Raw genomic sequence first — 18,192 nt, 5'->3', positions numbered from 1 at the left:
CTCTCTCGGCATTGCTGGGTATAAAAAATTAACAAATACAGTTTGACCCTAATTTGAACCCAGGGGCCAGTTATTTTGGCAATGTATCGGGTCAATTTCCCGGGTCAAGCTTGCTTCTCTTGTTCATCAACTAGACTGTTCGTGCAGGAAATTTCAGTTTGGTTGAAATTATGGGATGAAATTCAAGATACAAAATCAAATTGGTGCCACCTGAAGTTGTACTGTCCATGACTTTCGTAGCTTTGTTGCCTCTTGTAACTTTACTAATAACACTAATTCGCATGCTTCTGAAGTGGAAATTTATACATACAAGGCAAATAGTCTGACATTTTGCAAAAGAAAAGCTGGTTGTCAAAAATGTTGACTTGGCTACCCCGGCTGAACTGTTCACATAAAATTTTCCTCCTGGTTGCTGACATCTCGGTTGTAGAAACCAGACTGCTCTGCCCTCTGATTACATAATGAAGAGAGGTTCTCTTCATACAAAAAAATTCAGGCATATGCACCTCTCTGTTTTTAGATGCAGATCAACTAGGACTTTCTTTGTGGGCCTGAAAAGTTTCCGGGGGTTTTAAGAAACATGCCCCAACCCAGTGAACGGGCTCAAATTAAGCACATTTAAGAAAAATTAATAAACTGTTCACTGCTCGTAAATGCAACCAGTGCCAGTGTTTTATACAAGACCAGATGCACAACATGGTGACGTAAGTTACAGTGTACATGCATAGTAAGGATGCACAGAATCAGGCATGAAAGAAAACTGGCAAGTACACACACAAGAGCAAGGTTGCAAACACAAATAACCTCAGTGACCATTATCCAATGGCAGCTGTCACTTGAATGTTGAAGAGTGACATATTTAGTCAGTTCCGTTCTGGGCTTTCAATTAGTTGCAGCTAGAACAGACCAGGGCACTTTCCATTACCGTGTAGTTCCAGAAAATATCCATACCTCCCCTACAGAAGACCCCCCCCCCCCCCCGCCCCGACCACCACCACTCCGGAAATTCCAATTAGACTTGATACATGTCTAAAATTTTTTGTTCCTTACAGACCCCCTCCCCCACCCTGAAGAAATTCTAGTCCTTCTGTGGGGGGGAGGGGAAGTCTGCATATTTTCTACTTAAGAAAAAACAAATCTTTGGAAAGTTTGGTTGGGAGTTTCTGTTTGGAAACAATGTATTTCCCAAAAAAAAAAAAAAAAAGCTGGCATGTTGATTAGCATGGCCTTGAAAACCAAAATCAGTGTGCATCGTGTGAAACATGCCAAACACAAAATTAATTTCCAAATTCAAAACATTTTAACTGGAAAAAGTAGACCTATGTTTAAAGAAGTTCAGTCTTATTTACTTGGGTTCTATTTTCTTTTGTTTTTCTTTCTTTTTGTAGCCACAATGAATGGTAATGAACTGAAACTGTAAATTATGTGCTCCGTAATGTATTTCTTGGTACTCTGATTGGTTTGGAAAATAATGCTATATTTTTCTTAAATTCTCGTGTTGCTTTATTGCATTAGCTACATTTCTTTAGGTCAGCCATTGATTCTAATTAATTGCTTAAAATTAATTAGTTTTGATCTAATTGAACTCAAATGAAAATCACTCTTTTTCATCTCCGCTGAATTATTAAAAAAATTATCTCATTGCACACTGTAGTGCATTGTATGCAATATTGTCGCTCTGTATATTTTTTACAAAACATTTTTGGCAATAGGGCAAAGTGTAATACAAAATATATAGCAATTGCAAAACTACACACTAAATGAGCAGTCCCTTTAAAAATGTCTGATATATTATTTTCTTTTTTCTCCTTACCAGTAACATTGGTTCAACAGGTCCAAAATTAACATCTATTATCTCCTAACTGTTGAATATCATACAAATTTCTAAAACTCTCTTCACGACAGTTTTGTTCACATGTCGATCAGAAGTCTTTTCCCCAGCGAAGCATGGTTACATGCTTATAACACATAATTGTCGTGTTGATAAAATTATGTTGACTACATAAATCATCAAAATGATACATGTACCTGTAGATCTTTCCCAACATTATATTTGTAAGCCCACACTAGGACTGTTCTTGACCTGTACTTATAATATCCCACATCAGAGAAACTTTTGATGTGGTATTTAGTCACACTCCTGCTATCTCACATGCTATATGTCTTAAATTAGTCACTCACTCTAAGTTCTCTTAATTTATACTCTTCTGAAAGGATCCAAATTTGTAATAATTCGATTCTCTCACAAAACCAAAACCAAAGTACACACTTGAAGGCCAATATTAAACAAAGGGCATGGCATTCCAATAAACCCATCAAAATTTGAAACAAATACACGAAGACCATAAAGGCATGGGAACAGGGAGTCCTCATTGGTTTTCGTTCTACCTTTGGTCACATGACAAAGTGGCACGAGTTTTTCACACCAATCCCTTAGCATAGTAATTTGCAAAACCAAAGCAATACATGCACAAATTATTTTCGACGCTCAAGTGAATGCTGCTCTAAAGAGGTAGTGCTAAGGATTATAGACTTGGGTCTAGGTCCTTTAGAGTAACAAAATGTGAGCCACTACAACTCCAACACTGCTTCTTCTTGTGCTCATGGAGACAACAGAAGACCATTTGTTTGTCTCTGGATCATACTTTTCAATGCTGTTTAAACTTGAACTGCCATCATTGCCGCCTACTGCATACAGAGTACCATCAATCACTGCGACATCATGAGTGCTGCGGCGAATGCTCATTGGTGCCAGGCATGTCCAGGAGTCAGCAACAGGCTCATAGCGCTCCATGGTGTTCAGACAGGATGCCCCATCATTTCCTCCTGTTCAGTTAGAGATACATCAGACAATAGTCAATGAACCAAAAAGCAATCCTAGTTCTCTTGTTTTTACAATATTTAAAGCTAGAATGCTCACATTGACATTGACGTTACTGGCCAGGGTAAAGGTAAAGTCTGCATACAAGCCAAGTGGCTCATCAGGCCAGAGCTTATCCTGGTTTCTGAAGCATGAAGCGACTAGGAGTATTTCTACTTCCCCTTGCATGGGATGCTAGTCCATTGCAGGGTTACCCCCAGCATTAAATTCAACAGTACACATTTATACAGCTGGGTACTCACACACCTGAGAGAAGCACTGTAGAGTGTATCTTGCCCAAGAACACAACTTAATGTCTCCAGTCTGGGCTTGAGCCCAGACCCTTCAATCCAGAGTCAAGTGCACTAACCATGAGGCCACCGTGCCTCCCAAAGTTACATGCACATGACAAAGGAGATCAAAGAAGACAAAAGTCAGACCTTAATCTGGACATGGACAATATTTCTGGCACACTAGCCACCTGTTTAAGTTACCAAATGGCACTGCAATCTACTACACCGTATGTAGGAGCATGATGCTTGGTAAATAATACAAATCACAACATTTGCCACCATTCTGAGCATTACATGTACATGTAACTCACCAACAACATACAACATGTCATTCAATACAGCCACACCAGCACTGCTTCTTCTGCTGGCCATACTGGCTACCGGCTTCCATGTATTGGTCATAGGATCAAAGCACTCCACAGTGTTAAGGTGTGCACTGCCGTCATAGCCTCCTATGGCATAAATTATGCCATTAACCACACCTACACGCACATACCGTCTGATGAAAAAAGCATTGAAAGAATTAAATATATGTACAAGTACATGTATACATGTGTATTTTTACAATACATGTATACATGTATACTCCAGGCATCAACTAAAATGTAGGTAGGCGAATTGTATGTACATGTCTCTCTGCATGTATAATTTATGTACTACAGGGCTGTCATTAGCGGCCACAACCTGCAGCACTGATTACGGATTAGTATGGTTGATAGGCCCTTGATGTTACCGGTAAAACTGCCTGTTGTTGATATAATTGGCCCACAAAGTTAATTAGTAGCAAGTTTGGTGCGGGTAACTAGGTCAAAACTTAATGACAGCCCTGTAGTAAAATACACATGTATACAGTACTTTGCTTAATCCCATGTTGTTAAAGTTGTACTTGTTGGTACAATAATAGTTAATGTTGCAGTTCCTAGGGAGTAATGCTTTAAAAATACCCTGACAATCACAAGCAATAAACATGCGTTCTATGGTGTAAAGGGGGGAACACCGCTCCGCAATTGGTGTGACAGACGAACTTCCATTGCGTGACCAAATGCCAAACTTATCTCCCCAGTGGTTAATTCTGCACTAGATCGGACAAGTCGGCGAGGCCAAAGGCTTGCACATCCTAGAAGCGTAACTCTAAATGGCACTATGAGCTGACCTCCAGTCAGCATCATGCTAGAGTGTAGACAGTTCTCACGCCTTACTTATCTCCCCAGCACTATGAGCCGACTCCACCGGCAAGTGCTGGATTGGACAAGAAGAGGTATAAAAGAGCATTAAATAGCGCCACTAAATTAGCGAAAACGAAGCTTGGGGAAGTCGCTGCAAGACTTAACTGATAGTGTGTCACAAGGGGTGAGCCCCAGTTTATTATTAAAATGAACAACAACAATAGACCTCTAAAGGGAGGGGAGGGTGGGAGATACAATTTTGAGGGCTAACTAAAAGTTACAGTGGTGATATAACGAGCGAATGATGCTAAAGTCCAAGCTAAGACTCTTTTATAGGTAGACAAATGTCCGGGTTTAGACCAATATAAAAACGTGTACCATGAAAAGAACAGAGCCCACGCGGCCTTGAACGAAACAAGAATAGGGCAATTTAAAAGACTAGCCGTACAAAACGCATGATATACTGTAGTTAAACCAGACGTTGTTGCGACATGCATGTGTGAAAGGCTATTGTGAATATTGTTTAAACTAGACAAGAAAGACTTCTATAATGTTCTAACGCATAACAGTTCTAATGCGTTACGTTTAACAATAGTAAAGTAGTGACTGTACCTAAATAGTGTCATGCTCCATTAACTGCACTTTAACGATTGACTTTAAAGCTTTACTATATTAATTTTCCATTATTTTCTACATTGCACTTAGTGATAAATAAACTTTATGGAGGTGCAGTATGCTGTTTTAAATGATGACAAAAAATGGTACATGTATATTTGCTACCTTCTTGTGTTCATTGCGGCCACTGATGTCCACTGTGCTGTCAGAGGGTCAAACCTCTCCACACTGTTGAGGCACGAGGCTCCATCATAACCGCCAATGGCATAGATCAACCCATTCAAGACAGCCACCCCCAAGCAGCTTCGACGAGTTCCCATAGATGGTACTGACAGCCACTGGTTGCTCTGTGGACAGTAAGCTTCAACTGTTGCCAGGTCACTGCTTCCATCATAACCACCTACAGCATAAATCTTTCCACTGACTGTCCCGACACCCACCCGGGCACGCTTGGTAGACATGGGAGTGACCATGCACCATCTGTCAATCCTAGCATCATAACACTCACACTCACTGTGAATAGCAAACAGACTCCCACCACCAATGGCAAACAAGATTGGAACCTGCCCAGCAGGCTTGCGGCAGACAGTCCTGGGGCTTTGAAGTATCGAGCGCTGTTCAGGAAGCAAGTGGTATTTCATTGCTTCGATGAGCAAGTCCTTGCAGTCTGGGGTATTTCGGATGAGATCTTCAGTTTCAACACGGGTCATTAAACATTCCCTTGTCAAAAGCGGCAATCTTACAAAGGGTAACAGATCCCTTACAAATTCCCGTCTGTTGTCCACGTCAAACTTAACCCAATTTATAACCGCGTTATACACTTGTTCTTCGCTTTCTACATTAACGTCACTATTAGAGATGAGCTCCAACACTTGCTCAACCGAAAGAAGCATAAACTCTTCCGTCTGTGAGACCTCTAAGAAGTGCTGAAGAGCAAAGCGATGGGAGGATTCCAGTAAGTCTGTGCAAGTGTGGGTATCAGCGAAAGCTCGAATACCGAGACAGTTCGAAGGATGAAGCTGATTTTTTAGAAATTCACAGCAAGCGTCTTTCACACTTGTTAACTGTAGTAAACTCGAGGCGGGGAGCAAAGCCTGTACGTTATCCTCACTGACTTGAATGCGAGCGGTATAAGCGAAGTCTACAAGAAGTTCAATTGCGTCAGCGTCAACATCTTGAAGGGTTATGTCTCGTTGTCTGCTCTCAATCAGCTCGCTAGTAAACATGGCTTGAAAGTAAGGACTACAGGACGCTAGAACGAGTCGATGCGCTGAAATTCGTCGTTGAGGCTCTCCTACGAGCAGATTTACATCGCATAATTCGCCCTTCGATCTCATTGTTTTCATGCAACAAAACGCTTCCTCGGTGTGAGTCGGTGAGAAATGGGAAATGAACTCCACACGCATGTCTTGGTGAGACGTTGCTCTGAATTGCTGCATATTTACCTCGTTCAAAGCCTGAAAAGATCGTTCTTTACGTACTAATTCACAGAGTGGAGCTCGCCAAGTTCCTGAAACGGATCCCTTCGTAATCGAGCGCAAATGTCGCGCAAATGGCCTAGCTGTCGTCTGGAGTTTAGTTACGTCGAGTAAATGTCTCTGAGATTCCACTTAGTATTCCTTTAGGACACACTGATCTCTGGTCAATAGCATCTTGATCGACCTGCCATCGTGTCAATTCTTTTAGTCAAGGTAATTCAAGACATCAATGTAAATTTCAAACAAAGAAAGTTTAATTACGCCGGCGAAGCAACAACAAGTCTGGCAGAGCTTCTTCGTTAGCACCCAGGAATAATTAATGTCCCGGCCAACATGGCGGATGGCGGAAATAGTCCCGCAGGTTTCGCACCCAAGCGGGGGGCACCCAAGCGAGTTCGCACCCACCGAGTTTCGCATCCACATCGATTCAACTAGCGACCAAGTGCGTAAAAATTTATCTTTCTATTACCGAGCAAAAAGAGACAACATTTGGGCATAATGAAACAAAATCACACAAAACATGTCTATTTCTCGTTCTTTTAATAATCCATGTTCATAATGAGTTCAGGGGTGCGAACTCAGGTAGGAAAGTCCCGAAGTGACGGAAGTGGGTCCCGAAGTAGCATGTTTCTCAGAGACAATTTCAAGTTGTTCGTTTTGTGCGATCGCTCGGGTGAGGGTAGTTCTGAAAAGAACTGTTGTTGGTGACTGACGTTTCGACAACCTGAGAGGAAGTCGTCTTCCGCTCTAGCCTATGAACAGGCTCTCTAGTCGAGGATCGGACGGAGAGAAAGCGAGAAGAAAGACCTTTCAACTCCAGCCGGAGCCTGTTCACAGACTACTTCCACTCAAGCAGGTCATCGAAACGTCAGTCACCAGCGAAAGTTCTGACCAGTTCTTTTCAGATACTGATACTCCTGGGTTGCTCTCGCTTAAAAATAAAAGAAAAAATTGATAAAATAAAGCAGAGTAAACTTTTCATGATTGGTTTTAGTATGGATAACAACCGAAAATGTGTCATCTCAGTACCATAGTGAACAAGGCTAAACTGGTCCTAGGGCATTCTCGTCCTAAGAGGCCGTGTTCCTATTGGTCAGCAGCAAGAATCGCGACCTCTGGGATCTCTGGGAAGGCCCAACACCAGAAGTCCGCGATTCACGGACTTCCCGTCACTCTGCGCATGCTCGGAATCAAGTCTGACAAATCTGATTGGCTGAGAGTACGAAACGAATTCTTTGCACATGCTCAGAAAATCGGACCCGGTCAGAGGTCGCGATTTTTGGTACTGATCAAAAGGAGCGCAGCCTCGGCCTCTGGAGACGAGAATGGTCCTAGGGCTTGTAAAACGGACTGTTGGAACAGCTAATACAAGACTGACCTTCAAGCCTGCTCTACAAATCACTGGTTAATTAGAACTCTTCTAGAGTACGCTGTACTAGTCTGGAACCCTTACGTTGTCAAAGATATCCATACAATTGAGAGAGTGCAAAGACGTGCGCGCGTCGAGATTAGCTCTCAGACAGAAAAGAGACGACACGTCCAACAAGGAACGATTTACTGATGTGATATCTTAAATAGGAGAATCTTTGTTTACAATATTTGCCCCATTACCATAAGCGATACAGTTTCTGATTGAGTTGCAAAAGCATTAGTTCTGAATATTGAATGCGCATAGCGCGATTGACAGTCCCAAGGAATTTGAGTTCGATTTAATATTTTTTTTTGTGCTAAGCGGTTTTAAAAACTCCAAATTTTACAGAGAATGTATGAACTCATTAGCGCATTTGCCACCCAGAAATTTTGCAGTTTTTGAAAGCAAATTTTCCCTCGAATACTACACCCAAACAGCCAAAAACCGTTCACCAATTACTAAGTTTCACAAGCTCTTAAGATGTTTGCAGTCAATTTGTGTCTAGAGTAATGCCTTCTCTGCCTAAAGTCGTATGTTAATCAGGAAAAATGTAAACAATGACGTCAGCAAAGATACCTCTATCAGCCATTCCTGTACTCGCAGGCGTATTTCTTACTAATGGAATGCTATAAGATCATGTTTGTTTGTCTCATCTGGATTTCGAGGAATATTTTGAATTTGCAAAGGTCACTTGCATCAGGGCCAATCATTTATTTAAACTTTTCTTTAAATCAACTAAAATCAACTGTTTTAAACATTTTTTGTTTCATCAAAGTGATTGGTGATTGGAACAATCAACCTACGAACATTGTTGAAACGGGAAGCCTCGAACTATTTGAATTAAGACAAATCATTTTAAAATTTTTTTTAGGGGAGATTTTTTTTTCTAAACTCCCTTTTTGAATTTATAAACATTTTTTATTATTATTTATGAATTTGAATAAACATGTATGTTAAGCGTGAACACCTCTGGAGATAAATGTCAAGCGTTTTTCTTCATTTGAAGTTTAGCAGACTGTAGTTGCCCAAATTTATGTCCAACACAATTGGCATCGTTTTGTCTAGTCATCAAACTTGTTCTCTAAAAATACGTTTTGGCCGGAGTAACTTGGAACTTGGGTTTCCTTTGTCAAGGGAACTCCTGGTTTGAAGTTTCATCCTCACTTAAAAACAAAAGCCTTTTCACACTGACTCGATATAACGATACCAACTGGGCTAAACGTCGTACGCAAATGTTAGCAAGTTCACGTAACTGGTCTGCCAAACTTCAAATGATTTATGACGAATCAATTAGATTCTGTGTTGTTGTTGTTGTTTTTATTTTTTTATTTTTTTATTTTTTTAATCTTTTTTATTTTGCTTTTCTTGACGTGTTCACGCTCAGCATGCAAACGACGGTACATTACAACAAGAAATCTCCATTCTTATAACGTCAAAGCTCTGATTTGTAGACACAGCTTGTGTCCTGTGTTTACGCAACACGAATGACTCGAAAATCACAGGTGTCTCTATTTCCCAGCGCATACGTAAGAGTGACCCTTTATTTACAGACAAGGAAAACCCTAACAGCGTATGAAGAAGAAAACCACGCGAGAAGAAAAATCTCTCAAAACCTGGTAAGCAACCTTCTTTGAGTGAAGCGTTTATTCATCGCACATCATCTCAGTGAAGGTAAAAGATATCGCAATTTCCCGTTTTTAAAACTCTTTGTTAATTTGTTGCTATAAATTAGTTTAAATCGGTCACTGAAGATATGAGATACCAAATTCATCGGTATCAGAATGTAATTGTGCCTAAACAACTTCATCTTTCTGCAGCGTCCATGCATATATTGAATTGTTTTGTTGTCCGTTAACAAAAATTTCATTTGTTGTTTTCGTTTTTCAGGGAAACATGATGGTTTTATTCATTTATACGGTCGTGACGCTGCTGTATGTACACGGTGAGTAGCTACAACAGTATACAGTAAAGCATAAAGCGATAGAATGCCCCCCCCCCCAAAAAAAAAAAAATGCAGAAAAATACAACAGAGGCTTAACGCTATCTCTTAATACTAGGAAATCAGTGTGGTTCATTCAATGTGAGTTTTATCGCACGCATAATTAAAAACATTAAAATGGAACCTCCATTAACGTCATGCATAATTTTTCATTCTATAACTTACTGCGGCTTCCTCTAATTCGATGGGGCATGCAACTGTTGTGTCCCGAACTAGTCGGTGCTAAGAAAGGATTCAACCGGATTGAGCCAAACAACAACGATAACTTTATTCCGCCATGACAGCTCTGCACGACACTACAACCGAGAGAATCTGGGTTCTAATACATTACACCGGGAGGGGATCTGGATCCTAATACACAACAGCAACTACCCCTTCAAAGATAGTAGGACAAGTTAGACGATGAATAATTAAGAAATGACATCAAGTTTTGTAGAATATATAAAAACAAATAAAGAAAAAAAAGAAAACTTCAAGCTGGTCTATCCGTCGCGTTACAAACTTGCTAATCAAAACTGGTTTTATTTGTACTAGATGTCAGCTGATATTCTCTTGATATTAGTCAAAATGCCACTCTAGGTCTGAATAGCTATGCGACTGCAGTAACTCTGATCGAGCCTGTTCAATTCTGTTAAATTTTGTCTCACGGTAAACTAAATCACTCGCCCAAGCAGAGAACAGCTAGTATGTGTTAGTTGTTTCATAATTACTCTGCTCGTGAAAACCAGCGTTAAGCACGGCCTTTGTAAGCCAACCCTACGTAGGGTTTAGTGCCCACCGAGAACCTAACATAAGCATTCTTAATACAGAGTTTAATTAATAATGCCGGGATAATGGCGTCTTATTTCAGCCGGTGTTGCGCAGGACTTCATTGAAATCCTTCAACCAAAGAACACAAGTGTCTGGGTGGCAAATGGCAAGACTCGGCGAGTTGCTTTCGCTTATGACGAAGGAGAGATAGACAAGTGGCTTTTGGAGATATTAGACAACCAAAGCAAAGCAGTTTATTCATATCCAGATGACATAATAATTCCGCAGATCCGAGGAGGAAAATCAGTTTATGAAAAGAATTTAGTCGTGCCTGAGAGTTTAAAGAGTGGTGAATATCGTTTGAGAATATGTGGATGGATGAAAGACAACAAGAAAGTATGTCAAAAAACGGCTGCGTTTCATATTGAGGGAGACCAAATGAAAAGTAAGTCTCAATTTTAATCAACTGCTATTGGTTTTTAGTATAAACTACGATCTAGCGTTCAAACACAAATACGGCCTTTTCCTGATTGGCTACGCTATTCACTATATCTGTTCTGTTATGGATGATGATTAGCTTAGCGGCAGAGTGTGGTTGCAAACAAAGTGGCAGCCGCTTCTTTGCGTTTTCAAGAGGTGTCTGTGAAGAGGCCGGATTTGGACAAAGTTTTGAACGACTATTAGATTTATACTAAAACAATTAGATTCGATTAGCTCTCGATTTCTGTGCATGATAGTCGGCTTCGGCCGTGCCCTCGTCAACTTTCAAGCGATAGAAATCTCGAGTTCATGATCAGTCGAAATTGTGATAAATATTATTGACGGTTATTAAAGGACCTAGTATGAAATTAACTAACAATACCAGACTGAGGGAGAACTGATAACAGCGGGAAAAAAAAAAATCACCGATACCATATATTGATATCTAACCTCTGTCAATGGGTTATAACTACTATCATTGTATGAAGGTAGCATTAGAAAGGTTAAAAAAGGCAAGGTAAAGAAACGTTATTTTTTAAGAATATGTTGCCTAGTCGGTCTTGGCTTCCAACAATTAAATCGAAAAAAAGATCGAGTTTCCTGTCGCCCTCTCACCTAGTGAAAGTGGGACAATCCAAAACAACAAAAACAGCACCTACTAGACAAAGTGAAAAAAGTCACAGCCTCTTCAGCGCTGTCTGAAGTCGTTTATGACGGACTGAAATTAAGATCCAAGGACAGCTAAAGGGGTGTATTTAAAAGAATGCCAGAAAACGTGTAGGGAACTGGGCCGGTCCGGCGAGCAGTGGACGACGAAGAATGTTTATTAAAATGGGCTTCTCAGTGTTGTTGTTTCTTTCTCAGATGACAATGAAGAACTTCAACCTCACGAAAAGAGATTTAAAGCAAGACTTACAACTCACGAAGATTATATGAGGAAACTAGAGGTTGAAGATGTCTGGCCGATACACGAAACACATTGTACCATACCGAAGATACATAAGCCCACTACAGAGGAGTTTAACGAGAAATGCATGAAACCAGGTCTGTTACTTATTTAGAACATAGTCAGTAATAGATGGAAATGGTTATGAAACCTAGCAAAGTTCTTTGTTGTATGTTTTTGTTGGCTCAAGTTTTGGAGGTTGACCTGTACAAAACCTGGCAAAACACAAAAGGTGATTATGTGTGCTTCGTACAACTAACCAGTAGAAACATTACAATTATGTAATTCATGCATAGTCTATGAGCATAAAACGAAAAAATTAGTGCTGGTTCAAGGACCTTCCAACATAAATCTTAACCTGTTTGTTTGCTTCTTTGATGTTTACCGGGCTTTTTAGCCATTTCCCAGCTAGAGGTAAAAACGTCAGTTTTGAATTAAATATATGGTTTTACAAGATCGCAGTATTTAAATAGAACTCATAGTAAAAGCTCGCGACTGGTACCAAGAGCGAGAAAACGCGTAATCGATTAGCTTTAGTTTTGCCGACTTATTAGCCAAAAGCATGTTCAAATTCCGCCGTTTTCGCATTTTCTTACCGCGCTAAGCGATTGGCTTACAAAATCTCGCGCCACTCTGTCATCGAAACAGAAGTAAAACCAAACAAATCGTGACTCGCTTGCAAACGTCAGTTTTCACGCGCTTGGCGCCGGACGGCAGCGTTTTGATTGGTTAACTGGATTGTCTGTGTAGGTTGTGATTGGCCAGAGTGACTACTGCTCTAATTACTGAATGTTTATAGGTCAAGCTTGTATCATTACGGGCATGATGGATGACTGGAAAGCGATGAACAAATGGCCATTTGAGAAGTTTCAACACGATCCACGTCTTGAGGAAGGCGTTTACATTGGTCAGCGGACCACGCTAGTGCCTTTAGCAAGTTACGTGAAATATCTGAAGGAGAGAGCTGCCAATGAGACTTCACCCTGGGTTATCTTCATGCCAGATGTGTTTGATCTGTATCCCGAGCTACGAGAGGTTGAGTAAAATAATACACCTTGTGGTAAAGGAAGGGAGGGTGGAGGATCAGATGTGTTGATAGCCCAATCTGGTTCGCAAGGAACGCCCATACAATTCAGAAATGCAATTGATGTAACAAGCATAGACCAAATCTAAGAAACTAGATTTTTTCCCCTCCCCCTTGCTTCTTCTTGCGCTTTTCCTAGCAGCGTAATATACTTTTCTAGTTCATCCGAGTTTACTTCGCGTTTGTGTTTGCTATTGCTTTGCACTTGTGTATCAGACATTAGGTTAAAAAATTATTAGATAAAGAAATACTGTTTTCTTAAGGGAAATATGTTCCATCAACAGACAGGTATTTTTTTGTGTGTGTTATCTCAGAGCTGTCCAAGGAAGTATACGTTACTACAACGAAAAAACGAGCACTGTAAACCCTGTTTTTATTGCATATTTTTTTAAAAAAAGTATATGTATACAAAGTGGACCGAATTTTAAAACGTTCTAATGTCCCGTCCACACTACGCCGGAAGAATTTGAAAACGCAGCTTTATTTGTACAGTTAGGCCCACTGTCCACACTAATCCGTCACGAAAACGGAGCTTTTCGAAAACGTTCTTCAAACCGGAGGAATTTGAAAACGCCGGCTTTTCTTTTTCGTATGGACAGCAAACATTTTTTAAAAGTAAACGGAGCTCTTTGAAAACGATGACCTCCCGATAATCATGTGATTTTCCTGCCCCAATTTCTTTTTCAAGCACAAATCCGAAATGACCGGCCGGTGATTGTTGCGTTTTTTTTTTTCTTTTTACAAATTTCACCGGCCTAGTGCGGACGGAAAACATTTGAGGCGTTTTCAGAGTGAAACCTCCGTTTTCAAATTCCTCCGGCGTAGTGTGGACTCGGCCTAAATAATCGTTCTCTTTTCGAAGGAACCAGCTTTATGAACCCCTTTTTGTTTTGGTTTAGGACTATACCGTACCGGATTTCTTCTCTGAATCAGACGACTTTTTGACGGGTGTAGAAGATGAGCTTCGTCTTGACTGGCGCTGGATCATCATGGCTGCCAAGAGGAGTGGCTCAGGATGGCATGTAGATCCGGCTAATACTACCGGGTGGCTGGCTCTTATACAGGGGGCTAAACTGTGGGGAATGTACCCTCCGTCTGTGTACCACATCCCAGGTCTGTGATAGGGAGGTGGTAGGCAACCGCTGATCGTAGAAGTCATGGGTTCGAATATTTTTTCAGGCTTTATTGTTCCAACTTCTAAAGTTGTGTACCTAAATGGGATGATCACTCATGTCTTTTTAATCAACCTTTATTGAGGATCACATTCCAAAGGCACGAGTAAAGCTTGGGGTTACACTGGGGGAACGTAGATTTGCTTCCAGAAACAGAAGCGAAAGGTTGGGGAGGGGGGGGGGGGTGAAGGGGGAGGGGGGAAGGAGTAGCGACTGACTAAACTGGCCAAATTCGGGGGGGGGGGGAAAACAATAGTGCAACACGCCTTCCATTTTAGTAACATTCCAGTTAAGTTCGAACTATAGTGACCTAAACTGTGATTAGAGATGCGTCTACCCTCCATAAATTCCAGACCATGACCTGATAATCAGCATGGTGCATTGTGCATGAATGGCGTTAGTAGGCGGGGTGACAACCTAAATCTTAGAAGGATATTGTTCATTAGTGGAAACTGTGATACTAGCGTTTTATCGCGAATGCCTTTCTGTGATTGGCCACACTACTCACTATCTATTCTGTTGTAGATTGTGAATTGCGGTAGTTAAAAAAATGACGGCCGCTTCTTTGCGTTTTCGAAGTGTCTGTGAAGAGGATTTAGATGAGGTTTTGAGCGACTAGTAGATTTATACTAAAACAATTAGATTATTCTTTCTCGATTTCTATGATAGTTGATAATTAGCGTGATAGTTGACGAGGGTGGAGCCCGATTCAACTATCGCGCGATAGAAATCTCGCGCTCATATTGTAATTGTTAACTAGATCTTTTTTCGATGTTCTAGGTGTCAAGAACAACTTCTACCAGAAAAGAGATTATGACATGGAGGATGCGTTTTACTGGTGGATTTATACTCGACCATACTTGGTATGAAATTAACCAGTTTATTTGTCTGTATCAACTGGAAGCTGCCAACCTTGTATACATCAGCAGGAACCCTAGTCCATCTCTGGCTCTCTTCTCTGTCGCCAAACGCAACCCTTTCAAGAACTAGTTTATTCCAGTAATTACACCGCTGATTAAATTACGCCTAAAGGTTGCACAAGAATTCTTTTCTGCTGTTTGTGTCTTACCCAAGAAAATGTATCTTCAGTTTTTTCTCCGCACATTTGTCAAAAACTAGCTGTGGAGAAATTGAAATTAAAAGTCGCGAATGAGAAAAGAGAGTAGTTAGAAACAGAGGAGAAGGGCACTAGAGTCTAATTCTCACAGCCATGTTAAAAAAAGGTCATTAAAAAACATGGGGCATATAATTTTAGACAATAGTCTCTTTTCGGTGCAAGAATATCAGTCGAATATTCCCCTGTTTAGGCTAGTGAATATTCAGTCACGTGACGCGTTCAGACCAATCGCGCGCGAGCGAAAATATTGGATGGATTGTAAAGCGTTATAGCTAGTATTGGCTTTATGAACAATAGTTGATAACTGATACTGAAACTGATTCGTCAAGTCACCAACTTTGTTGTGTTAAATGTTTGCTGAATGTTTTTTATTTTGTTCCCACGACGACAGAAAAGTAATCTTCCCATCGAGTGCGTACAGAAGCCGGGTGACATTGTGTTCATCCCTAGCGGCTGGTGGCACAGTGTTCTAAATCTTGACCATACAGTTAGCGTCACGCAAAACTTTTGTAACAAATACAGGTGAGCTCCGTCACGCCATCCAACGTTAGTTCGTCTTGCTTGCTGGCGTCCATCAAACAAAAACCGATGTTTGCCTCCTGCCCAGACGTTCTTATGGCTTGTCACGTACTCCTACCTACCTAATAGAAAGATTACGTGACGAGCCCAAAGCGCGTCTGCGTAAGAGACTAAACCTCTGGTTTAGTACATGTCACATGTCACATGGCAGACGTCTTTAACTCACAAAAGCAGTGCTAAGTTTTAGAAAGTTTGATTATCCAAAGAAAGGTTCTCTCTACTCTTCGTATCTTTTTTAGCTTCAAATTTTGATTTTGGTAGCTGGTCGGACTAAGGCGTTTACTGAAGACGTGTAGTCGTGGTCTTAAGCCGTTATAAAATCATCCATTCAATACATTTGAAGTAGCGGGGTTATCATCAGTGTGACAATGGCCGAATTTACCAGGAAGAGAAATAATTCGTGCCACAAATATATTGCATCTCATCTTAGCGTATAGGTAAATTCCAGACGCTTAAAATTCGTATGCTAAGAAAAAGCTATTGAGCGATAGACCACGTGTTAGTAGCTTGATTACAGATTTTAGTTCAGCGTATTCAGAGTTAAAATAAATTCGTCTGTTTCATACGTCTCGTGTTAAACTAGACGAATAGGATAGAAAAAAATACGTCTGAGACCATCTCGACGTGTAATATGGTTATGACGAAATATATAAGTCTGATCGAGACGCTTCACTCATGTGAGATGCATTGATCGCCGGTTTTCCTACATGAAGGTAAACACAGCAAAAACGTAACGTCGGAGCAATTAAACGTGACTTGCACGACAAATCGGGCTGCTTTATTCTTGAACAATAAATATACTAGTTAACACACATTAAAAGCTATAATCTGAATTGCACTTTTATATTGTTCTTCTTCACAATTAGCTTAAGAACGTGTCTAACGGAGCTAAAGGAGCAAGCTGACAGTGACGGAAACTTTATCGGAAAAACTTTTGAACAGCTCAGAGAACTGTACGCCGAGAAATATCCGGAGTATTTTGAGGAAGATGATCTGGAGTTTGAGGCACCCATCCAAGGACATGGACTAACGGAGGCAGATGAAAAGTCGAGAAGGCTGGAAGCCTTAAAAGAATTTCTTTCTGGGAAAAGCCAAACAATTGTTTGAAGCTTGGTCGTCGAGAGGAACTTCTAGCAACAGATTAATTTAGAACACTGACTAAACTTAGAAATTAGAGGCAGAAGGATTGGTTTGTTCGTTCATTTTGGTTTCCCTTGACATCATTAGCGGTCTCGATCTGATGTTGGAGCGGAAAAATTCTCAACCTCGTTCCCAGGGTCCCCGAGAAGACCTTGGAGCGAAGTTGCAAAATTCAATAACAATGACCGTGCCGAATTTTAGATTGGTTGATATCGCGTGTCGAAAATCCGTGTGTAACTAAGCAACACACAATCAGAGTCATGGACCTCAATAGTGGCACCGAAGCAGGGTTAAAGGCTGCCTACTATTTAGCCAAAAGATCCTGAAATTTAGATTGAAAATTAAAACAGTAATTTTCCAGAAAATCAGTTGGGAAGTTGTAGACTGCCTTCAAAGGCACTCCTCTTTTCCCGTTCGAAACGAAAGGGCGGAAATTCACTTACCATGTGCTTAATTAATTTCCCAGTTTCCAGTCTCCCATCAGCCGTAAAAAAAAATTATGGGAAATCGAATCCTCCGTAGAAAAAAAAGATGGCGACTGATACATTTACCCATAGTTCGTGACGCACAAAAACTTTAACAACGCTCATAAAAACGCCGTTCAGAAACGGTCTGCTGACATCTTAAAACCTAACATACACGTATACGATGTCGTTAGCACACGGACAAATATTAACATTGCAAAAATATGACTTTCCTTGCAATTTATGGACTGTGTAAGGCTAGCATGGTATTGTGGTGAAATGTTCAGCCGCCATCTTTGACATCGTTTTTTCCTATGGAAGATTGTAAATGGCAAGCTCCCCTTTGGATTTTGAGACCGTCATTACCTCTATCCAACAATCATTCTGACCGGTCTACTTCGGCAGATGGTAGGCACTCAATATTTCTGGCTGGAATTTCAGAAGTCTTCATGATCAACTTTACTGACTGAATGAGCGAGCGACACGAAACCGTGTGTTTTCTATAACCCAGGGCATAATCTTTCTTTAGTAGAAGTCTGGTAAAAATAGTGTGCAGAGGAAAGTGTTAGTAAGCCTTCAAATCGTATTAGCATGTTTTGGGAGGCATATTCGTAAATTTTACTAAATGTCATTCATTC

General features: G+C 40.7%; 2 protein-coding genes across 2 annotated transcripts in view; one reads left to right on the top strand and one right to left on the bottom strand.

Moving 5' to 3' along the window:
- Positions 1-67: 67 nt before the first annotated feature.
- LOC145482802 (kelch-like protein 17) lies at positions 68-6,884 on the bottom strand. Its single transcript, XM_081461444.1, has 3 exons — positions 5,100-6,884; positions 3,465-3,652; positions 68-2,826 (listed from the first exon to the last, which is right to left on the bottom strand). Exons 1-3 carry the CDS (start codon positions 6,371-6,373, stop codon positions 2,549-2,551), a joined length of 1,740 nt encoding a protein of 579 aa, XP_081317570.1. The 5' UTR covers positions 6,374-6,884; the 3' UTR covers positions 68-2,548.
- A 2,367-nt stretch (positions 6,885-9,251) lies between these two features.
- The window catches only part of LOC145482806 (uncharacterized), a 9,927-nt gene continuing 986 nt past the window's right edge, over positions 9,252-18,192 (top strand). Inside the window, exons 1-9 of the mRNA XM_081461447.1 lie at positions 9,252-9,439; positions 9,711-9,765; positions 10,673-11,017; positions 11,917-12,096; positions 12,798-13,033; positions 13,982-14,195; positions 15,035-15,117; positions 15,763-15,893; positions 16,817-18,192. The exon at positions 16,817-18,192 is cut by the window's right edge and continues 986 nt beyond it. Coding sequence (XP_081317573.1) covers positions 9,308-9,439; positions 9,711-9,765; positions 10,673-11,017; positions 11,917-12,096; positions 12,798-13,033; positions 13,982-14,195; positions 15,035-15,117; positions 15,763-15,893; positions 16,817-17,057 — 1,617 coding nt within the window. The 5' untranslated portion in view covers positions 9,252-9,307 and the 3' untranslated portion in view covers positions 17,058-18,192. The remainder of the gene's footprint in view (positions 9,440-9,710; positions 9,766-10,672; positions 11,018-11,916; positions 12,097-12,797; positions 13,034-13,981; positions 14,196-15,034; positions 15,118-15,762; positions 15,894-16,816) is intronic.

The sequence above is a fragment of the Orbicella franksi genome, chromosome 3 (genome assembly GCF_964199315.1).
Source record: "Orbicella franksi chromosome 3, jaOrbFran1.1, whole genome shotgun sequence".
Taxonomy (NCBI): domain Eukaryota; kingdom Metazoa; phylum Cnidaria; class Anthozoa; order Scleractinia; family Merulinidae; genus Orbicella; species Orbicella franksi.
The sequence above is the reverse complement of the archived record's forward strand: the minus strand, read 5'-3'. Positions and strand labels throughout refer to the sequence as shown.